General features: G+C 39.1%; 1 protein-coding gene across 1 annotated transcript in view; it reads left to right on the top strand.

The window, feature by feature from the left end:
* The window catches only part of man1a2 (mannosidase, alpha, class 1A, member 2), a 78,772-nt gene that overhangs the window by 2,312 nt on the left and 55,769 nt on the right, over positions 1 to 20,691 (top strand). Inside the window, exons 2-3 of the mRNA XM_079881423.1 lie at positions 427 to 896; positions 9,262 to 9,520. Coding sequence (XP_079737549.1) covers positions 586 to 896; positions 9,262 to 9,520 — 570 coding nt within the window. The 5' untranslated portion in view covers positions 427 to 585. The remainder of the gene's footprint in view (positions 1 to 426; positions 897 to 9,261; positions 9,521 to 20,691) is intronic.

Here is a 20,691-nt window from a genome sequence, read left to right as displayed (position 1 = left end):
GATTATATGTTACATAATATTATTTATATTATATATCAGTGTCTCTGCAATGTTTCAAATCGTCACTCCCCTTTCAATGTCACAACTTTTGTATCATCTAGAATAGAGTTTCCCACTTGTAAATGCAACTTTGCTCGGTCATCTGCTCGTAACTCTTAATTACGATATTTCCGACTACACTTGAAGGGCACAAATATATTGCACAAATAATAGACCAAATTACTTCTAATCACTAGTGACTATTAGTCTAGAACAGAGGAATCAAATTAGATTCCTGGAGCTAGCTACCTGTTGTTTAATAAAATTTAGAATCATGTCCTTTCTGCTGCTTAACATAATTGCCATGGAAACTGAAGTTCATTTTAATGGCAAGCTTCTGTTGAATGTCTTATGACAGTCAGTATCTGAAAATGTGTTTGTTTTCAGAGCAAGTGGAATCAGTTGTGATCTACAGGACAACTAAATTTCTATGATAAGAAGACATTCGGCAGTAAATCTCCCTTTTACCGCAATGAGATAATAGTGTGGCTTACACAAAAACAACCTTGACACTTATCCCACCATATTCCAGTTCATCATCAAAATATGACCACGCCGGCTCTATTGCCACTCTCGGGACGTAGGATACCTACCCTCTCGCCAGGTGCCTCCTCATTCCCCCATCACAGAGCCACCTTACGGCTCTCCGAGAAGTTCATCCTCCTCCTCATCCTCAGTGCCTTCATCACCTTGTGCTTTGGAGCGTTTTTCTTCCTCCCGGACAACTCCAAACACAAGCGCTTTGACTTTGGCTTGGAGGACGTGTTGATACCACACATCGAGTCAGAGAAGGAGGCGAGGCACAGCAGCAGACAGGGCATACATGGCGTGGGAGCTCACGACGAGCATCGGCACAGGTGAGATCTCCTCAACATCGCCGTGTGTTTTTGTGTCTCTGTGTATAGGTGGTATAACATCTTCACTGTGGCGCTTTATTCGGAAATCAAACTGAACCGCTTCTATGCAAATCTATGTGGCAGCGAAAAAAGTCAATGAAAGATTATGAAAGCAAAACGGATTCTTTGAGATTTTTGCTTTCTTTTAATATTATTAAAGGGATAGTCCATCCAAAAATGAAAATTATATCATTAATTACACAGCCTCATGTCGTTCCAAACCCATAAGTCTTTCGTTCATCTTCGGAAAAGAAATTAAGATATTTTTTAATGAAATATGAGAGCTTTTTGTACTCTCCATAGACAGCTGCGCAACTGACACATTGACGCTTTAAAAAGTTCATAAAGAGATTGTAAAACTAATCCATATGAATTGAGCAGTTTAGTCCAAATTTTCTGAAGAGTTTCGATCTCTTTATATGATTAACAGAGTTAACTTAGGCTTTTATTCACATATAAACATTGATCAGCGAACAGAAGCTTAAAGCTGCAGTCGGCAAGTCTGGCAGATTCAGGGGACTTAGCCAAAAAATGTTGAATGTTTACAACTCTCATGCATGCCCCTCCCCCACTACCACAGAGCACCCTCCAATCGAGTTTGTGCTCGTCAGTGCGTGTGCAACTTTTCTGTGAATGCGCCCGTCTCTTCAGCATCGAAGCATCATTTTCTTTTCCTTGGTTGTTTTGGACATCCTAGCTCTGGTTGTTAACCGAGGAATTGGAAGCTTGTTAGTAGATTTTCTCTCCGCCATCACGCTTCGTACAATCCAACACACCTGCGAACTTCAGGCGTGTGCATGTGATATTGTAACGTGCACGAGGGGGGGATCTGTGGCGTGTGCACGAACTGTGATTGACAGTCAGATCTCACACAGCCCTACGCTGATTGCACCAGAAAAACTGGGAGTGGTGGATTTTTGCAAAACAAATAACAGGCTCTAGGTGGAGGTAGAAGCGCGTTTTTAAAAAAATAAAACCGGCTGATTTATGTTGTTCTGTCGGAGCATAGTGTCGGTTTCAGTGAATATGATCAAAAAAATCTTGCCGACTGCAGCTTTAACTGAACCTGCTTGATGTGCGAGAACAAACCTCATTGGTTCTTGTGAAAGCTCAAACGTGCTGCTTGACATGAGAATGAACCTCATTGGCTCTCGCACATGAACGTTTATGTGAATAAAAGCCTAAATTCAATCTGTTTATCATATAAAGCGATCGAGTCTCTTCAGAAAATTTTTACTAAACCGCTTAATTTACTAAATTAACTTTTTGAGTCGTCAAAGTGGTAGTTGCTTAGCCGTCTATGGAGGGATGGAAAGATCCCATCAAAAATATCTTCATTTGTGTTCCGAAGATGAACGAAATTCTTACGGGTTTGGAACGACATGAGGGTGAGTAATTAATGACAGAATTTTTGGCTGAACTAACCCTTTAATCTTACTATACATATTGTAATTGGAAAGCTCATACCACTATTTCATGGCAGGAGGAAAAAGCTTTAAATGCACTATTCAGGCCAAGCACACATGTAGGTGTGAGCTGTGCGAACAGACTATTCACAGATTGTCTGTGCTTTCGTTAATGGCCCTGCGATCTCTGTAAGCTTTTTCATACCCCAATCCATAGCAGCAAACAGTGATTTAGAGTCAGAAATCTTTGGGAATGCTTTTCTATTAGGTTTGAAATTCAAAAACTTTCCAAGATCATTTAAGAAAAGCGTATGTTATTAACCGCAAGGCAAAGAAGCCCTTCACTGTTTTCTATGAAAATCTCATTCTGCAATTGATGTATTTATCATCTACTTTTCCCCCCTAGCAATACTTCCACAATTATAAAAGGCTTTTCTTTTCCACCTGAGATGGTTGTAGCCTCACAGTCAGTAGTTCAGTTCTCTGTTTCCTTCTTCAGCTGTGTGGACCACAATTCATTGAGAGTTTAAGTGAACTTCGGTGAAAGAAAGCGCTTTCTGATTCTTTGTTGTTACAGGGGCCTCTATGTGTTGTTTCTACTTTCACCATTGAGCTGCTATGTGTACTGTCTTAAGAACCAAGCCATGGCTTAAAATCTTATCTAGGTTTATCCTGTCTGAGGTTTGCATGCAACTTCCAAAAAAAAAAGATTTTATGTATCTTTGAAAATGTAGTTGCAATCTAACGTTGTTTGAAAGTCACATGACTTTCCCTGTGCAATATAAGATGAGTTATCAAAATGTAAAAGCTTTAATATCATAGCAGTTTTCCCCCACATTTTTTGCAATACGATCCTCAGTGATAGAAACGTTTGAATTAAATGCAGCTTGTGTGTTTTTTTTTTTTTGTGGTCATTCAAGCTTTCATTTATGGAAATGTGTGTTCACATTGCAAATGCTGACTCTGTCTCAGCAAGGCATTAGTGTGACTGAGGACCGTCTCAATTTTACCGGCTGGATTGAACAGAGCCTCTTAAGTACACTAGAAAATAAACCCGCTGAGCTGATGAAATATTAATGTTAATGCATATTTTTTGTTGTTTTTTGCGCTGTCGTCCCAAAGGTAGTTGAAGTGCAGTCAGACGTACTGCATGTGTATTTGATAGTGAGAGACAGAGGCCCTGTTTACACCTGGTATTAAGATGCGTTTTGGTCGATCAAATCACGAGTAAACGCTAAATACAGGTTAAACAGGGTCTGAAACTCAACATTGATTTCTAACACGCACTCATGGTCACTCACTGCTTCTCTACAAATGTTTTTCGTCGTCTCCTTTCCTGTTCATAGTAAATTGTGTGAGCTTATTTCATCCATTAGACCAAAAGATCTGAAAAAGCCCATACATTTCCCCGCCCAAAGACTTTCCCCTCAAAGAAATCAAGACAGAAGTTGTTGAAAGTGGACAAAAGAGATGGATCAAAACAGGTGTAAATGGGAATGTGTCTCCCTCGTCTACTTGTGACCAAAACTCATTTTAATACTAGTAGGGTTGTAGCGGTATGACGGTATATCACGTCCGATTGCCATATCGTGGACATTTGCTCCTTTCAGTATTGGAAAAAATGAAACCAGATGGAGAATCTCACCTGTGGATATACGCAACTTCTTTCTATTTGACTGCTTAGACTCTCAACTTGCTCCACCCACACACATATAGCGGAGAACATGTCAGGCTGTTATCTCTAATCTCTATCCCCTGCCAAAAAAGAAGTTAAAATTTGCTGTATGGGATTACTTTGGATAACAGAAAAAACAAACGTGTGTTTGTCCTCATGGATAGATATCCAATTTGCCAAAAATATGGACGCAAAATGGCTGCAAAAGGAGAAAATGCATCAAACATGTTATTCTATATATACATAACACGAATATATAACGCCTATATTCGAGAACCCATTCCCAATGTGCAGATAAAAGTCTCCCATTATTTCTAACTTCATTTTAAGCTCATGTTCTCTGAGTAAGTATGTCACTGTGGTGGGCTGATGTAACAGATGCCCTGTGACTTGCGTTAATTGAGTTAGCGCTCACACCTGCCAACCTGACATGAAGCTTAAGGCTCCTCTAAAAGCGAGAAAGTGCTCGGCTTGAGCTAAACCAGACCCTTTCTCCTAAACCTGACAGTTTATTTTTCAATTTTTGTCCTGATACTGTTTAAATTGGATGAGCTACGTTTGATGGCATGTTGGAGATTCAATCTGAGTGAAAGATTTGCCTGCTCCTGCCAAAGCTTTAGTAAGAGGAAGATTCATTTGAAGTGTCTGAGCTCAGGCACTTTATTAGATTCTTGTTTCTATTAGAGCAGAGAAACAGACAGATGATGATGTGCTCCTCAAAAAAAGTGATAATGACGTTATTATTGCAGAAAACATAATTTAGTTTCATTGTAGTTAGTGGTGATAGAAAAATGCTAAGAAAGGGGGCAGCTGTTGTGACCAAGCGAAAATATTGCAGATCATCTTTCTGAGCTAAAGCAGTGGTTAAAATAAGGCCCCGATATACTCACGGGAAAGTTATTTTTCATTCTTCGCCTTGGGGTAAAACAAAGTTCGAAATGCCTGACCAGCGATATACTGGTAGCGAACATCTGATGAATATGTAAATGTGCTAAGCGCTTTCCTCTCTCAATAACAAAATAAACACACAACAAAATTGAGAAAACCGCAAGCATTTTTTAACAAAGCATAGCCTTGTAAAGCATCTGATCATAGCAACGTGGATATGTTTGCACGAGCTCTGCAATTCGGCATTCTAGTAAAGTCACATCACGCTTATTTATACAGCACTTTATACAATAGATTGCTTAAAATCAAGCAGCTTTACCATATTAAACATGAAAAACAGTGTCAGTGTCTCATTTCATCTGAAGTACAACTTCATTTTCCACTGTAAAGCAGCTTTCCAGTGTTTTCATGTTTTCACTCACGGACGTCTGACCTCTACGGACTGGAGAAATGAAGCGGAAAAGATTTCCATGTGAAAGAAGGCAGAGCCTCTGCACACACCTACCTATTACGTAGTTGCCACGGACCAATAGTAGTAGCTGTTTCGAACTCCCAAAACAAACCCCAAACGAAGTTCGTTTTGGCCTGATTTTGTTAGAAATTACGTCACATAAGTTCGTTCTTCGATTTCGTTTGAAGTATATTGGGGTCTTTAGGATCAAGAGGAACAGAATCAACTACAACATATTTAGTGTCTAAAAGTGAGAATACTACTTGCCCTACCAGATCATTGGTGCATTGTCACTACATTTGACATTTGTTAATTTTAAAACATTTGTTAATGTGTTTGTGTTGTATTAATTGCTTCTATGCTAAGATGAACATTTCAAATACCAGTATGCTACTTTTTCACATGACCTCACGGTTGCACGTTTAATTCATTGAGTGGCATCGATTTATCTCAAAAGTAAAAAAGTTAGAATCTTTAATCCATTTTTTTGAACAAATGTCTAAATTTGTGTCTGATAAAATGAGTCAAGATGGCAAAATTACAAATCATGGCTGATATGGCTCCTGGTTTGTTTTTCATGACTGAAGTAATTAAAAATGACAGTCCATTGCACACAGCTGTCCATCCTCATGAGGCAGCTTTACATCAAATAGGACAGGAATGGAAGTCAGATAAGAGATTTGTTTTTAAAAAGAGACATGAAAAATGTAGGAAGGAATAAAGAGAGGCTCCGCTTCGCTCAAGTGCTGTCCACTTAAAGGCTGTAGTCAGACCTGTATGCATCATTTGATACCAGGAGGCTGTTATTCCCCAGAGCAGCTTCAGGCTGAGAGTGATACAGAAAGAAACCACCACACAGCGTTGTATCTTTGAACTCTTGAAAGGCAAGATGGGGCTAGAAAGCGATGGATGGTGGGGATGGTGAGGAAGAAGGCCCTTCCTGAACTCTATATTGGAAATATGAGTTGCTGACCTTATTTTCTAGTTTCTGCGAAATGGGCCAGCAGCCACGTGGCTTCACAGGTGTTGGTGGTATTTTGTTGAAAATGAGCTCAGTTCTCAAGGGAATCGTGTGCAAGTACGTTCACATAAACATTTGCAGGCACTGTACTACACTAAATACTAATGAAAAGCACATACAATATTTATCAGTTGGCGAGTTAAGCAGTGTGTTCCTCTTATTCCTCAGTAACACAGCTGAATACTTCAAGCTGTCCTTGATGCTTCAGATTTCTATAGGTGTTTCTTCATTCTCTTTGCATTTCTCTCGGTCTTTATCTCTTTTCTGTCTCTATATGTGAGCAAGGCAGAAAATGAATCCTGATCAAAGCCTAATGATGGGGCTGAGGAATGGGTCTGTCTGAGATAGATTGGGTCTCCTGAGGCGTACAGAATTAATCTGCTGTACCAGAATGAAAACCTGTTTTATACCTAGAGCCACACATGTGGGGATAACTGCTCCAAAAGTGCTTCTGGACCCATTCTGCTATAGACAGTGTTTGGTGTACTTCCACGATAAGCTTTGACTTGTGAAGAAGCTGAGGTTTGAAGGTGGATGTGTGGGTAGGTTGATGGTAGATAGTGTTGAGCGCACAAAACTGATGGAAGCTGAGCATCTTAACACCTGCTCATGGTGGGTGTAATATAATAAGCGCTTATCTGTTCACAATGGCAAGCTCTGCTGAATTTACCAGTGTTCTGTTGGCATGGCAGTGCTATCTAACATCCATTATACAACACCATCTTGATATATCCATTTACATTTACATTTAATCATTTAGCGGATGCTTCTATCCAAAGCGACTTACAAATAAGGAGAGCAATAGAAGCAACTGTACAGTAATGAGATCAAAAAGTATGGTTTAAAAAAACAAACATTTTAGACAAACATTTTCAGACAATCCCTGTATTCATGCATCATTAGTAAGATTAATTAGGCTAATCATTCATTATAGATTAAATATGTCAAAATGGTGTTTCTTTAAGGTTTTCTTGATGTTAACTCTCTTACAGGGAGCTTATATAATGACATTACATTTCAAAGAATATTCCACCTAGAGCTTGTTGGAATGATGTAGGTGGGTTCACATAATGCCTGTAAATAATGGAATTGCTGATGAAAAGTAGTAGCGTACGCAATGGATTGAACTAAACATGTTAATTCAGCCACACTTTGATTTGCCCTGGACTGACTTTGTCTCAGTTGGGGTAATTGATTCAAACAAATTTTGACATGCTTCTAATTGTATGTTTGACATTATGAGCCTTCCATGAAATCACCTAAACGCAGCTTTGAGAAAGCCTTTCAAAAAGAGAGAGAGACTGCAGGCCCAAAAAAAAAAAAAGCCAATAGAATAATGTGAGTGGGAACGAAGGGTTGCAGGCTGAGATTTGTAGGTGAATCCATTATAATGGAGCGTTACCGTAGACTATAGATGTCTGCACTCTAATGCAATGCAGAGTTTTATTGGTGTTTGCTGTCATTAGTTAGGCCCTTTGCTCTCATGTCCCTCGCAAGAAGCCATTAGTGCCCACATATCTCCAACTCACACACGTCCCTGTTTGCAGACTAGCCATTTAACCCCGGCATTAGAAATGCTCACAACAGCACTTACTTTACTGTAATTGCAGCTTTTATCCTCTGGTATGACAACGTTAGTGTCCGTCGCATGTATTTCTTAAGCTAATTAAGCACTTTGATGCAAAATAGTGGGTCAAAATTTTCGATATATATTGTAATGCATTCAAATGATTGTTAAGCTGTTATAGTTTAGCAGATACCAGGAGACAGCGAGACTGGGAAGAACGACAAAACGTCTCGCTGTCACCTGGCGAACGTTTCCAGGCCGTAACAATGAACGAACCAGTCTGAGATAACCTGCGTCGCCCCGGCATATCACTGTCTGTGTCACTGTATCCATCTGACCTCTTTTCCTTGCAATCCCCTTCTGCTCTTTCTTTAGTCTGGTGTGCTTCATTGATTCACAAGACCTAAAAATCTTCTGTCTCCACCCTTATTCTTCTGTGTGTGTGTGTGTGGCGTTATGTTACCTTGTAGCTTATAGTATATGAGTCTCCTGTGCATTCTCCCACACTCCACCCCATAATTGCTCTTAACTAATACATACATACTAAACAACAGGTTGTTTCTGTTAATACAATTTTATTTCCATTTTATTGCAAAAAACTTTAATTAAAAAATGTATTCCAATTGTTTGATTATAAATCAGGTTTGTTTGAGCTGTTTGTTGTTAGTGTACTCCTGGGTGGAGTACGTATAAAGTGACGTGATGTGAAGTATTGTCACCCATACTCTGAAATTGTCCTCTGCATTTAACCCATCCAAGTTAATGCACACACATTAGTAGCAGTAAGTAGTGAACACACACACACTGCAAACCGTGGAGACACACCCCAAGCCATTTTTGATGCGGCACCCGGGGAGTGATTGGGGGTTAGGTGCTCAAGGGCACCTCAGTTGTGAATATTGAGGGTGGAAGAGAGCGCTGTTCCTTCACTCCCCCTCCTACATTTCCCTGCCAATCGAACTTTTGGGTTACAAGTCTGACTGTTACAAGTCTGGCCACGACTGCCCCTTTACACAGAGTATAGTGTTGAATATCCACTTCATTCATTTCTTTTTAAGAAAAATAATAAAATAAATCTTATTGACCCTAAAGTTTAAAATTGTTAACGGGCAGTATATTAGTATACATTGAGTTACATGTATGACATTTATATATGTAGCCTTTAATTACATTAACAATTTATATAATATGAAAATAAATGATATCATATAAATGTAGAAATAGAAATAGAAATGAAATAGAAATGTTCCACCTCCTATATTAGTAACAATCAACTTTAATTAAAGCATCTCTTCTACATTTCATTGTGTATCTGCAGGGAGGAAGAGGAGAGTCTTCGTGACAAGATCCGGGCAGATCATGAGCGGGCACTGCAGGAAGCCAAGGAAAAGCTCCGCAAATCCAAAGAGGAGCTGAAGGCTGAGATCCAAACAGAGAAGACCAAGGTAGCTGAGGACTTGAAAAAGAAAGACGGTCCCAAACCACTGCCTCCAGTACCCATGCCCAAACTGGTAGGGGTCAACGATGGTGACCCAGGGGATCCTGACACCAAGGAAAAGAGGGACAAAATCAGAGAGGTAAGAGGAGTGTGTTTTTACATGCTTTTAAAGGGTATAGTGTGCTTGCTAGTTTTAAGAATTAGGGCTGTGCGATTAAGCAAATTTTAGCTTCGATTTTGTTTTCCAATGATTATAAAAAAAGCGATAATCAAGATAATGCTTGCTTGATGCTATTGCTATGTATTTTTATTGTGAAATAAATTACTCGCATAATGTTCTGGTCATACTGCCCACTCATGATTGTGGTAAATAATCTTGATTACAGTATAGACCAAATCAATTGCGATTAGGATTTTTATCATAGTCGAGCTCGAGCAGCCCAACTCAGAATTTTTGCAACTCCTAGTTCGATTCTGTCTTGGTCGTGCTTTGGTGAGAGATGAACAGACTTCACATTGCTTTATAAATTGAACAGTTTTGGCCTATTTAATCTGTTGCAATTTGAATCTGACTGAGGTCTCCATAGGTATAATTATCAGCTTTTGAAAATGGGTTGCAGTTTTGGATGAGAAATAACTCTGAGAAAGTAATAGCGACTGGTTGATTTGTGCCTTACTGGAACAGACAGATTTCTACTGATGTAATGCAGATTTGGATTTTCGCTCTTCCAGATGGACCACACAATTTGTCTTACTGTGTGAGATCTGTTCCTAAATGAATCAGATTGGAAAACGGCTATTAGTGTTGTTTACTAATGCAAAAGCATTATTGTTCCAATTCTCATACTCTGGGGTTTGAGTTTTTTTTTTTTTTTGCACTGTTCGTGGTATGGACACAAATGATATTCAGATCTAGTTGACTTTTAATATTGATCATGTTTAATGTTGGCTGTGACACTTTAGGACCTCTTACATAAAGCTTAACAGCCTGTGGGCTGCAGATGATGAGTCAGCAATGCTTGCAGTAAATGCCATTATTTCACTTGCCATTATTGCTACTTGTCCTTAATGAGCTTCTAAACCTGGAAATAAATGTTTTTCTTTTGTTCCAGTACTTTGGAGACTGATCGTTTTGTCCCCACATAAGTATGTGTTGATGTTAGTGATGGTTATGGTCTAAGAGTAATTGGTGTCCTTATGTGTAAAGGTGAGATGACTGTTGCCTTAGAGCTTTTTACCAGGCATTTAACCATGGGCTAACGTTTGTAAATCCCAGGTTAAAGTCACTTTTAACACTTGTAGTTTTGAAAGGAACCAATGTTAACCTATGAAATGCTGCTCTGGTGTCTCGCAAGATCCTATCCGCCTGCAGAATATTATTACCCCCCTTCAGGGCTCCAGACTAACACTTGAGAGCTGTATCACCAATGCCACTAAGTTCTACAAATGGTGGCACCAGATTTGGTAGCACTGGGGGAAATTAATCATAAAGTTAATTTAATCATAAAATTACTATTGTTTTTGCATTAACAAGTGCAGTTACTAATAATATTATGTTTGTTTTGTTTATTGGAAATGTAACAGTAAAGCACTGAGCTTGCATTGATATGCAGATAAAATTAACTTTTATTAACAGTAATGTGCAAAAAACAATTTTTTTTTATAGGGAAAAGTTAAATATTCTACTCTTATTACATGCACATTTGTTGTAATGGTCGACCGATATTGTTTTTTTGATTGCCGATATCTTAGAGAGCAGGATGGCCGATGGGCGATATAAAGCCGATATTTTTATTATATACTTTATATTTATTTTAATCAATATTTTATACGTTTTAAATAAATTAGAAAACAAATCTTTAAAATAAACATGCTTGTACTTAAGATGGCAACTTGAATCTGCAATCCTATTACAGTATTTTTCACAAATAAAGTAATTGTTTAAAAATATATGAATATGTGAATAAAAAGGAAGTAAACACTGTAACATTGCACTCGGTAATCTGGCAATATTGTGCACACTGGTAATCATATTTTTTCAAATAGACAAGGTAACGCTAATATTACATACAGCACACAGTGAAAACGATATGAATATGACACAGTGGGCAACTGGATATATAGCACAGCATATTTTTAAAATGAAGGATTTAAAGTTTTTCGATCGCGTCTCCTGTGAAGATGATCTTCTGTTTGCATTCACTCATTTCGCACGGACCGACCGTCACTCGCAGTAACACGTTTACGCAGGCTACACATGCACACTTCACAAGATATCACAGCTGGATTCCATTAAATCTGCAAGGTTTGTGAAATTAAATGTTTATTAGATATTCAGAGATTTGTTTAAATGATGCGCATTTGCTGAATGTTGACAGTAAATGAGAAAGTATTTTAGCCTAATTGTTTGCCTTTTCTGTTACAAATAATATAAAAGCAACACTTTACTTTTTCGCATACCATTTACTTTCTTTGTTTACGAGTTCTGTCCAACAAAGTATTAGATATATGACTGACAGAGATCGTAAACTAATGAAGACGGAGAATGTGAGTGAGTGCTGTGTGATCAGCCGCTGCTGTTCTCTTCTCAGGCACTGGTGTTCTCAGCGCCACCCGTCAAAATAAAAGTCCGGAGCGGCGTCAAAATAAGTCCCGCTTCCAACACATCGGCCAATCAGAAAAACTTATTGGCCGATGCCGATATTTTAAAAGTGCCAAAGCGCCTTGGCGATATTTCGGTCGACCACTAATTTGTTGTTCTGTAGTATCATACTGAACTGACCAACAGTTTCAGTGATTATAAAAGAAGTGCTCTTGACGTGTTTTTTGTACAAAGTTTTTGTTTTTCATGAGACTTTGTGACTTCCATATATTAGTGTGTTCCATGTATTACTGTGCGTTCACACCGCCGGCGGCGAGAGCGTCAAAGTGGCCGGAAGCCATTCATTTTCAATGAGAGCCGGCGGCGAGCTCCGGCGAAGGCGGCGCGGCGCGTCTTGGACGGCAAGAGCGGCGAGAGGAGTTGAAATCAAGTCAACTTTATGGTAATAAGCTATGACGCGGTTCGGCGGCAACCAATTGTAATGTAGAAGTCCTCCGCCTGAGAGGAAAAAAATCACGCATTCTAATCTACGTCAGAGCGTCCCCGAATCTTTCTACGGCGTCGGTGGCAGGGCGGCGAGAGCGAATTTTGCCGCTCTCGCCGGCGGCGGTGTGAACGTACAGTTAGGGAGTTGAATGGCTAATAAGTCAGTAAGTGCTCCTCTGCCGCCATCTACTGGTTATAGTGGTAAATTCCTAAAGTATTTTTAAATAAAAGTGCTTGTTTGCCACAAAGTGTTAGTTTTCCTACATCTTTTTAGTTTTATAAATCATCATTAAAAATAACATTATAATTAGATAATATTTAAAGCTTTGAAGTGCTGGAAAAAGTGTGAAAATTGCCCTTGAAAATTGCTTGAATTTCACTCTCAAAAGGTCCTTAGAAGCCGGAGATGAATAATGTAAAAAAAATTGCCACAATGCCATTACAGTTAGCGTTGCTTCTAGGGACAGGTACTGAAACCTGAGCCCCCAGTGCTTAATTCTGAAAGACTGCAGGATCGATAAGCTATCGGTTCTGCTGTTGGCACTGGAGTCTGGATAAATTAAGAAAATACACTATTTATTATTGCTAATATATATAGATGTTATCTTGCAAATCTCCCCAACCATTTCTATATGCGATAATATTAAACCATTATTTGTCTGTGATGCATTTTTGCTATTTTCAATCCAGAAGAGAGAGATGCCTCACGTGGAGCTGCACAACACGAAATAAACATTGTTTTTTGTGGGTGGCGCTTAGGTGGAGGCTAACCACTTTACTAACGCTAGCTAGCAAGTTTTATTTGAAGAAGTTAACTATAATGGACTGAACCAGATTGGCCGTCCCATACATGCTCACTCAATGGATGGATGATCTGATAGGATTACCTCTGGTTGTGACATCTACCTGATAGAGAAGCATGTATAGTAAAGAGAAACTGAGGGCATATAAATCTTTAGATGCCTATAACTAGCCTATGTGATGAATGATTGAGTGTATGATGTGCAAACCCTTCTTTCATTATAGTTGTGTACAAGTTAAGAGGAGGCTACAGAATTGGCACTGTCGCTGGAGACTCACCTGTGTATTCACCTAATCTAAACAGTTAGCCATGAAGATGTACTGTAGGCCTATATATGTTTCTATTTCAGCAGGCAATAAGAACTATTTGTACAACTACATGAGAGTGAACTGGGCCAAAATACAAACAAAGTTAAACATTCAATGTGATGGCTAAGGTATTATTTGATAATCGTTTTTGTCTAGTCCGCTCGTTTTATCGCGTTTAATCACAGCTGTCGTCGTTTCTTTTTGTCTGGCAGTGGCAGCAGGTATGCAATAAAATTTCAAATCGGAGCCTGTACTCTATCGATGCTGGCACCCAACAACACAAAAGATGGCATTTTAAGATCGTTATAGCTGACTCTGTGCTGGTTTGTATTATTGGCCGCCTCCAGTTTTCCCTTTGTTTTGCCTTCAGCTAACGTTGTGACATAATTGTGACGTCAGCACTAAAAGGGTATATGTTTTATATTCGCTTTGTTCAAAACATTGCTGTTTCTTTTGCTATAGATATTTAACATTTCAGTTTATAAAGCAATGTTAATTATGTTCTTAATTAGTTTTATTGTTTTAATAAAAAAGTCAGAAAAAAACCGATAAGAATACCGTTAAAGTATCAGATCGATAAGCGGAATCGGTAAGAGTAATAATACTGTCAAAACTTTAACGATACCCATCCCTAGTTGCTACATTAAATCCATGGTGGATGTTGGTGATTTGTAGACTGGGTAAACCCAGTCCGATCTGCCGGCGATTTGATTTCACCCTGCAGTTTAGGCTGTAAACCTTTACATTCTTCTATCTTGCTTCCATTACAAATTTGCGGGGACCAATCACAAACTGGCTTATCCACCTGGGGCGCTATTGGCGGGTTTAATCCAATCCAATTCCTTTTTTCACTTTCAATTTGTTTGCCTTTTGATGTTTCTTATATGCAACAGAAATGGCATCTCCTATCAGTTGGGAAACATAGTGGTGGCACCAGTGTGACCTCTAACAAAATTCTCAGTCTGGAGCCCTGCCCTTCCTCAATTCCTGATCAAAAGCGTAATGTGTTGTTGTGATATCCGGCGCATTCGGTATTCTTTAGCTAGCTGTAGCATCCCTGTTCTTGTACTTTCAGTATCAATACCATAATGGTGTTTGATGATGCACTGCCAACTATCGACATGAATCAACATGATTGTGTTGCCGCATGCGCATTCATAACAGTGCGTGTCCACTGGAGTGGGGCGTGCGTTTTCAGTTCAGTTGAGCTAGCATAGTAGCCTGACAAGCCAGACCCACATCAAGATGTTTGGGAACACACCATTGGCAGGGCTCAATCCGAGGGGCGGGATAAACGGTTGTCTTTCAAATTCCCTCTGCACGCAAAATAGGATAGTGCTACAACCAACCAGAGCGTTTTCCCACCAGCGGAGCTAGTTGATAGATTAAACTTTTGCCGTATCCGGTCGGCAAAACTCCGAACACATCTTCCTTTTTTAAGAATTCTCTCAAAGAAAAGGCCCATTTGAAAGGCTGCTGTTCGCCAGCAGCAGCAGCCATCTTCTTTGTTTTCAAGAAGCAGGGAATTCACGCGGAACCGACTCTATACACGATGTGATTGGCCTGACTAGAGTTTGTTTTTTCCAGCTCGCAAGCCAACGGAGAGTTGCTAGACGACGCTGGCTGCAAAATAAAATTTGCTGCCGCTAGGGTGAGTCTAGATTTCTAGTCTACTAGCATAGTTGAGCTTCCATAGGAATTAATTGGAAAAAAAAGGGGAAAAATTCCAACGTTCCCCCGGTTACGTTGATACGGATATTACCGGTGTTATCACGCGTCGATTAACCAGTGGGAAAATTTCCTCACCGTCACATTCCTAGTCAATAGAGATAGTAATACAAACATGACTACCTGTGATTTGTTACTAACCTAAGGTGATGTTTGATCTTTGTGAAACAAGAAACAAGATGAGTTGTGAAAAGTCTATAATAAGCTTTAATGAGAGGTCTGTAGAGTGATGTGGATGAGGGAATGCAGGGCTCTGCCATCTGCTCTATCTGTGTGTTAATGTGTTTTAGATTGGGAATGTGGAGTCTTTACTGTATGTGATATGCTGTTTATAGAGGAAGCATCTGCCATTCATCAAAAGATATCCATCAACAATCCCTTTTACTTTTTTCTTCTACCTTACACTCTGCAGGATGAAATCCAGCATCATAACATATCTCTTAGTGGACTGCTCACAGCGGGGCCATCTGCTGCTCACTTTGGGGCCTTAACCCTCTTTTTACTCTGGATCTGTGTGTGTGTGTGTGGCCTGCCTTCATTTAAATGCACTTTGTTACCTCAATAAGCATCACTCCAGCTTCCTATACCCACCTTTGCAATTGAATTAATTTTGCATTATTGGCCAGTTTCTCTACTTTGTCAAAGTTAGTGAATGGACTGCCTGCTGAAAAACGGACTGTCCCTTTTCTGTCAGAGAAATATGATGAAGACTGGACCAAAATGTTCTGATGAACATTTATTTTAACGCCGTTCTCATTGCTTGTTTTAAACGCTAGCAGCTGTGTTTGTGTTTGACTAAAGAGCTGTAGCGTTTTAATCACAGCTCAGTTCATGTGTGTGTTAGTGTGATTCTAGGACCGTGCGTGCTAAAACCTTACCTTGGTCATACAAATGAATACAATTAAAATGAATAACTCTGTGGAATACTTGATTCTGATTGGTCAATCGCGCCATCCAGCGGTATGTTATTCCTTGATAACAACCGGTAAAACCTGATAACACTGGCTCATCCGGGTAACTGAAATCAGAGCTATACGCTTGCTATGAACATTTTTATTTCGTAGAAGTTTTGCGTTTGGTGAGCAAATAAAATATTAAAACTCAAATCAATATTTTGTGTACAATTATTTAATTATGTCATTCGGGTATGGTAGAATCGCTCTCGTTTCATACAAACGCAGCTGTTTTAAAATGTAAGATTTTAAAACCGTTTTATCTTAAATCAGTATCTCTTAATCCCTATAATTATTTATGTGGCGAAATGGCGTGTAATAAGTGGTATGATTGTACTGTATCCCTTAAATGCCCATCTAGCTAGTTTTAACTTCCCGCTTGCTAGCAACTGCTTTCTTCGTGGAAGCTTAGTTTAAAGACCGTATTATGACATAATTAAATAACTGTACACAACTGTACATTGACCTCATTTATACTGTACATGATGTTAACACGTTAGCTTTACCTCACACATACTACACACTAAATGGTTACAGTGTAACCTGATTCTTATGTGCCCAAACCAGTCTTAGCTGTTGTCTTTCAGCATGGTTTTATACAAACTATATACAAATCTGCCCTCTGAGCTGTTTTAGTATGTGTTTGTGATTCGCTGAACTGCTTTTGGATTAGCACAGTGCTAGCTTTGATTAGCCTGATGAAGGGACTGGAGCTGACAGGAAAAGATGCTCCCACAATGCCTCACTCTCTCCATTGCTACAGTAGCACACCTCTCTTGCTTCGTCTGATTAAATGAAAGTGCCAAATTTATCTTTCTTGTGTGGATTAGCTGCTACGTTTCCGAAGCTCAGTGGAGAAACATAAGAAGCATAAGAAGTTAGCTGTGTACATTGTTAATTGTGCCTGTCAGGGTTTGTTGTTTGCTTTTGCATGTGGTGTGTGTGTTAAAGGAGTTTATATGATAGATCCTGATGATTTAGCTTGAATCCCAGATCTGTTTCACACTCTGCAAAAAAAGAAAAAAGTGCAAATACAGCCTCCCACTATCACACTATCACACTTTTTTGTAGCGTAACAGCTGCGTCTCTATACAGGAAATCAGTTGTTGAGTTATTATTATACTTTAATACATTTGGAATTATAAAAAAGTTATCAAGAGTGTGATATTAAGAATTATTACAAACTTAATAATCTAAATTTATATGTATTAATTAGACCTTAGAAGGGCGCCCATACCACCAAGTAAAGAATCTGGATTTAGTCACATTTACTGAATAGAAAGTTATGTTTGTTTGCCTGAAGCCCAATAGAATAAAAGCTTTCACAAAAGCCTGTATTGCAAAAGTGTGTGTGTGTGTGTAAATACACTCACCTAAAGGATTATTAGGAACACCATACTAATACTGTGTTTGACCCCCTTTCGCCTTCAGAACTGCCTTAATTCTACGTGGCATTGATTCAACAAGGTGCTGAAAGCATTCTTTAGAAATGTTGGCCCATATTGATAGGATAGCATCTAGCAGTTGATGGAGATTTGTGGGATGCACATCCAGGGCACGAAGCTCCCGTTCCACCACATCCCAAAGATGCTCTATTGGGTTGAGATCTGGTGACTGTGGGGGCCATTTTAGTACAGCGAACTCATTGTCATGTTCAAGAAACCAATTTGAAATGATTCGAGCTTTGTGACATGGTGCATTATCCTGCTGGAAGTAGCCATCAGAGGATGGGTACATGGTGGTCATAAAGGGATGGACATGGTCAGAAACAATGCTCAGGTAGGCCGTGGCATTTAAACGATGCCCAATTGGCACTAAGGGGCCTAAAGTGTGCCAAGAAAACATCCCCCACATAGGGCTGTCGCGTTAACCGCAATATCGCAGTACCGCGCTACTGACAGGCCAACCGCAGAGGAATTCAAGTAACCGCAGCAACCGCGATATTCGCGTGTTTTCTTTTTTCATAAGGCTATACCCTTCTTGTTTTGAACTTCGTGCATGTGTATTGAATGTTAAATAAGTTAATAATGATAATAAGACGTGGTGGTCATGGTTTTATCATGGTGATTTGTACAGAGGCTTCGTGGATTTGCACGTAAGCCTAAACAGACAGTGAATGAGAGAGATCGACTGAGCACGTGCGATTACCTGCGTCTGTCTTTGAGGTCAAGTCATATTCGTGTAAAGGTTGCCGTGTACAAGGAAAGTTAAATATTTGTCCTGTCATCCTTTTAACGTTTAAAATAAAGGGTATTTACCATGAATGGCATCAGCGACAGCGCTGGTCAGCATCCACAGCGCGAGGAACTCGCGGTCGCGGGAAACAAAACTCAGTGAGTCACGCATTGAATCAATGCCATTTGTCTCTATTAAGTGAAGCTTCAGCGTTACCTATGCAACGCATTGCTGGTCAGCTGAGCCTTGAAAAGTGGAGCTCAAAGTTAAAAACAATTAACCTTGTTTCATTACTATCTTTTAATGAATCAATCAGCGTTTTTGAACGTGTTGTTGAATGAATGGTTTAATGACTCACTCAAAGACAGTCCGTTGCCGTAACAACTGCGCGCTGAGTGACAGGATTTCAATGCGCAGATACGCTGTTTAGTTTCGGTTTTTTAGTTACTGAAAATGTACTCGTTTTTGTGCATGCTGACCACATCGTAACACTTATTTATATAGCAACAAATAAATCAAAATAAATTAATAAATGCGGTAAAACCGCATATCGCGCTATTGAGCATCTCATAATTACCGCAAGGGAAAATCCTTCACCGCGACAGCCCTACCCCCACACCATTACACCACCACCACCAGCCTGCACAGTGGTAACAAGGCATGATGGATTCATGTTCTCATTCTGTTTACGCCAAATTCTGACTCTACCATCTGAATGTCTCAACAGAAATCGAGACTCATCAGACCAGGCAACATTTTTCCAGTCTTCAACTGTCCAATTTTGGTGAGCTCGTGCAAATTGTAGCCTCTTTTTCCTATTTGTAGTGGAGATGAGTGGTACCCGGTGGGGTCTTCTGCTGTTGTAGCCCATCCGCCTCAAGGTTGTGCGTGTTGTGGCTTCACAAATGCTTTGCTGCATACCTCGGTTGTAACGAGTGGTTATTTCAGTCAAAGTTGCTCTTCTATCAGCTTGAATCAGCCGGCCCATTCTCCTCTGACCTCTAGCATCAACAAGGCATTTTCGCCCACAGGACTGCTGCATACTGGATGTTTTTCCCTTTTCACACCATTCTTTGTAAACCCTAGAAATGGTTGTGCGTGAAAATCCCAGTAACTGAGCAGATTGTGAAATACTCAGACCGGCCCGTCTGGCACCAACAACCATGCCACGCTCAAAATTGCTTAAATCACCTTTCTTTCCCATTCTGACATTCAGTTTGGAGTTCAGGAGATTGCCTTGACCAGGACCACACCCCTAAATGCATTGAAGCAACTGCCATGTGATTGGTTGATTAGATAATTGAATTAATGAGAAATTGAACAGGTGTTCCTAATAATCCTTTAGGTGAGTGTATATATATATATAGATAGATAGATAGATAGATAGATAGATAGATAGATAGATAATATATAAATATATATATATAGATAGATAGATAGATAGATAGATAGATAGATAGATAGATAGATAATATAAATATAAATATATATATATTATCTATCTATTATCTATCTATAATCTATCTATCTATCTATCTATCTCTCTATCTCTCTATCTATCTATCTCTCTATCTATCTCTATCTATCTATCTATCTCTATCTATCTATCTATCTCTATCTATCTATCTCTATCTATCTATCTCTATCTATCTATCTCTATCTATCTATCTATCTCTATCTATCTATCTCTATCTATCTATCTATCTCTCTCTCTATATATCCATCACCAATAATAACTTTTGTTGCAGACACAGGAGCTCACTATCTTTGTCTTTGTTAGTTTTGTTAAACATTTTTGTCTAATAATTTATTAGACATAACTGTTAAACTAAGAAAGTAAACGGTATATGAAGTTTTATAGTGTTTTCCTTTATATTATAAGCAATAGAAAAGGAAATGTTATAAAACAATCTCATATACTGCGACATTCAGCAAAAACGCATTTATAACAAATCACTGTTTCACTTTTTTTTTTTCTGTTTTTTAACAATTTCTGGTAACACTTTATTTTGATGGGCCCTTTCTAGTAACATTCTACTAATATAACTAACTATAAGTAACTTTGCAACTACATGCCAACTAACTCTCATTAGAGTGTTAGTAGACTGTCTACTAACTCTTTATTTTGATGGTCCTCCAACACACATTCTACTGACTATAAGTAACCTTGCAAGTACATGTCAACTTATTCTAACCCTACCCCTACCAGTCCACTAATACTCTACTAACACTCTAATGAGAGTTATTAAACATGTA

This window comes from Squalius cephalus, assembly GCF_949319135.1.
Source record: "Squalius cephalus genome assembly, chromosome: 9".
NCBI lineage: Eukaryota > Metazoa > Chordata > Actinopteri > Cypriniformes > Leuciscidae > Squalius > Squalius cephalus.
The sequence above is the reverse complement of the archived record's forward strand: the minus strand, read 5'-3'. Positions and strand labels throughout refer to the sequence as shown.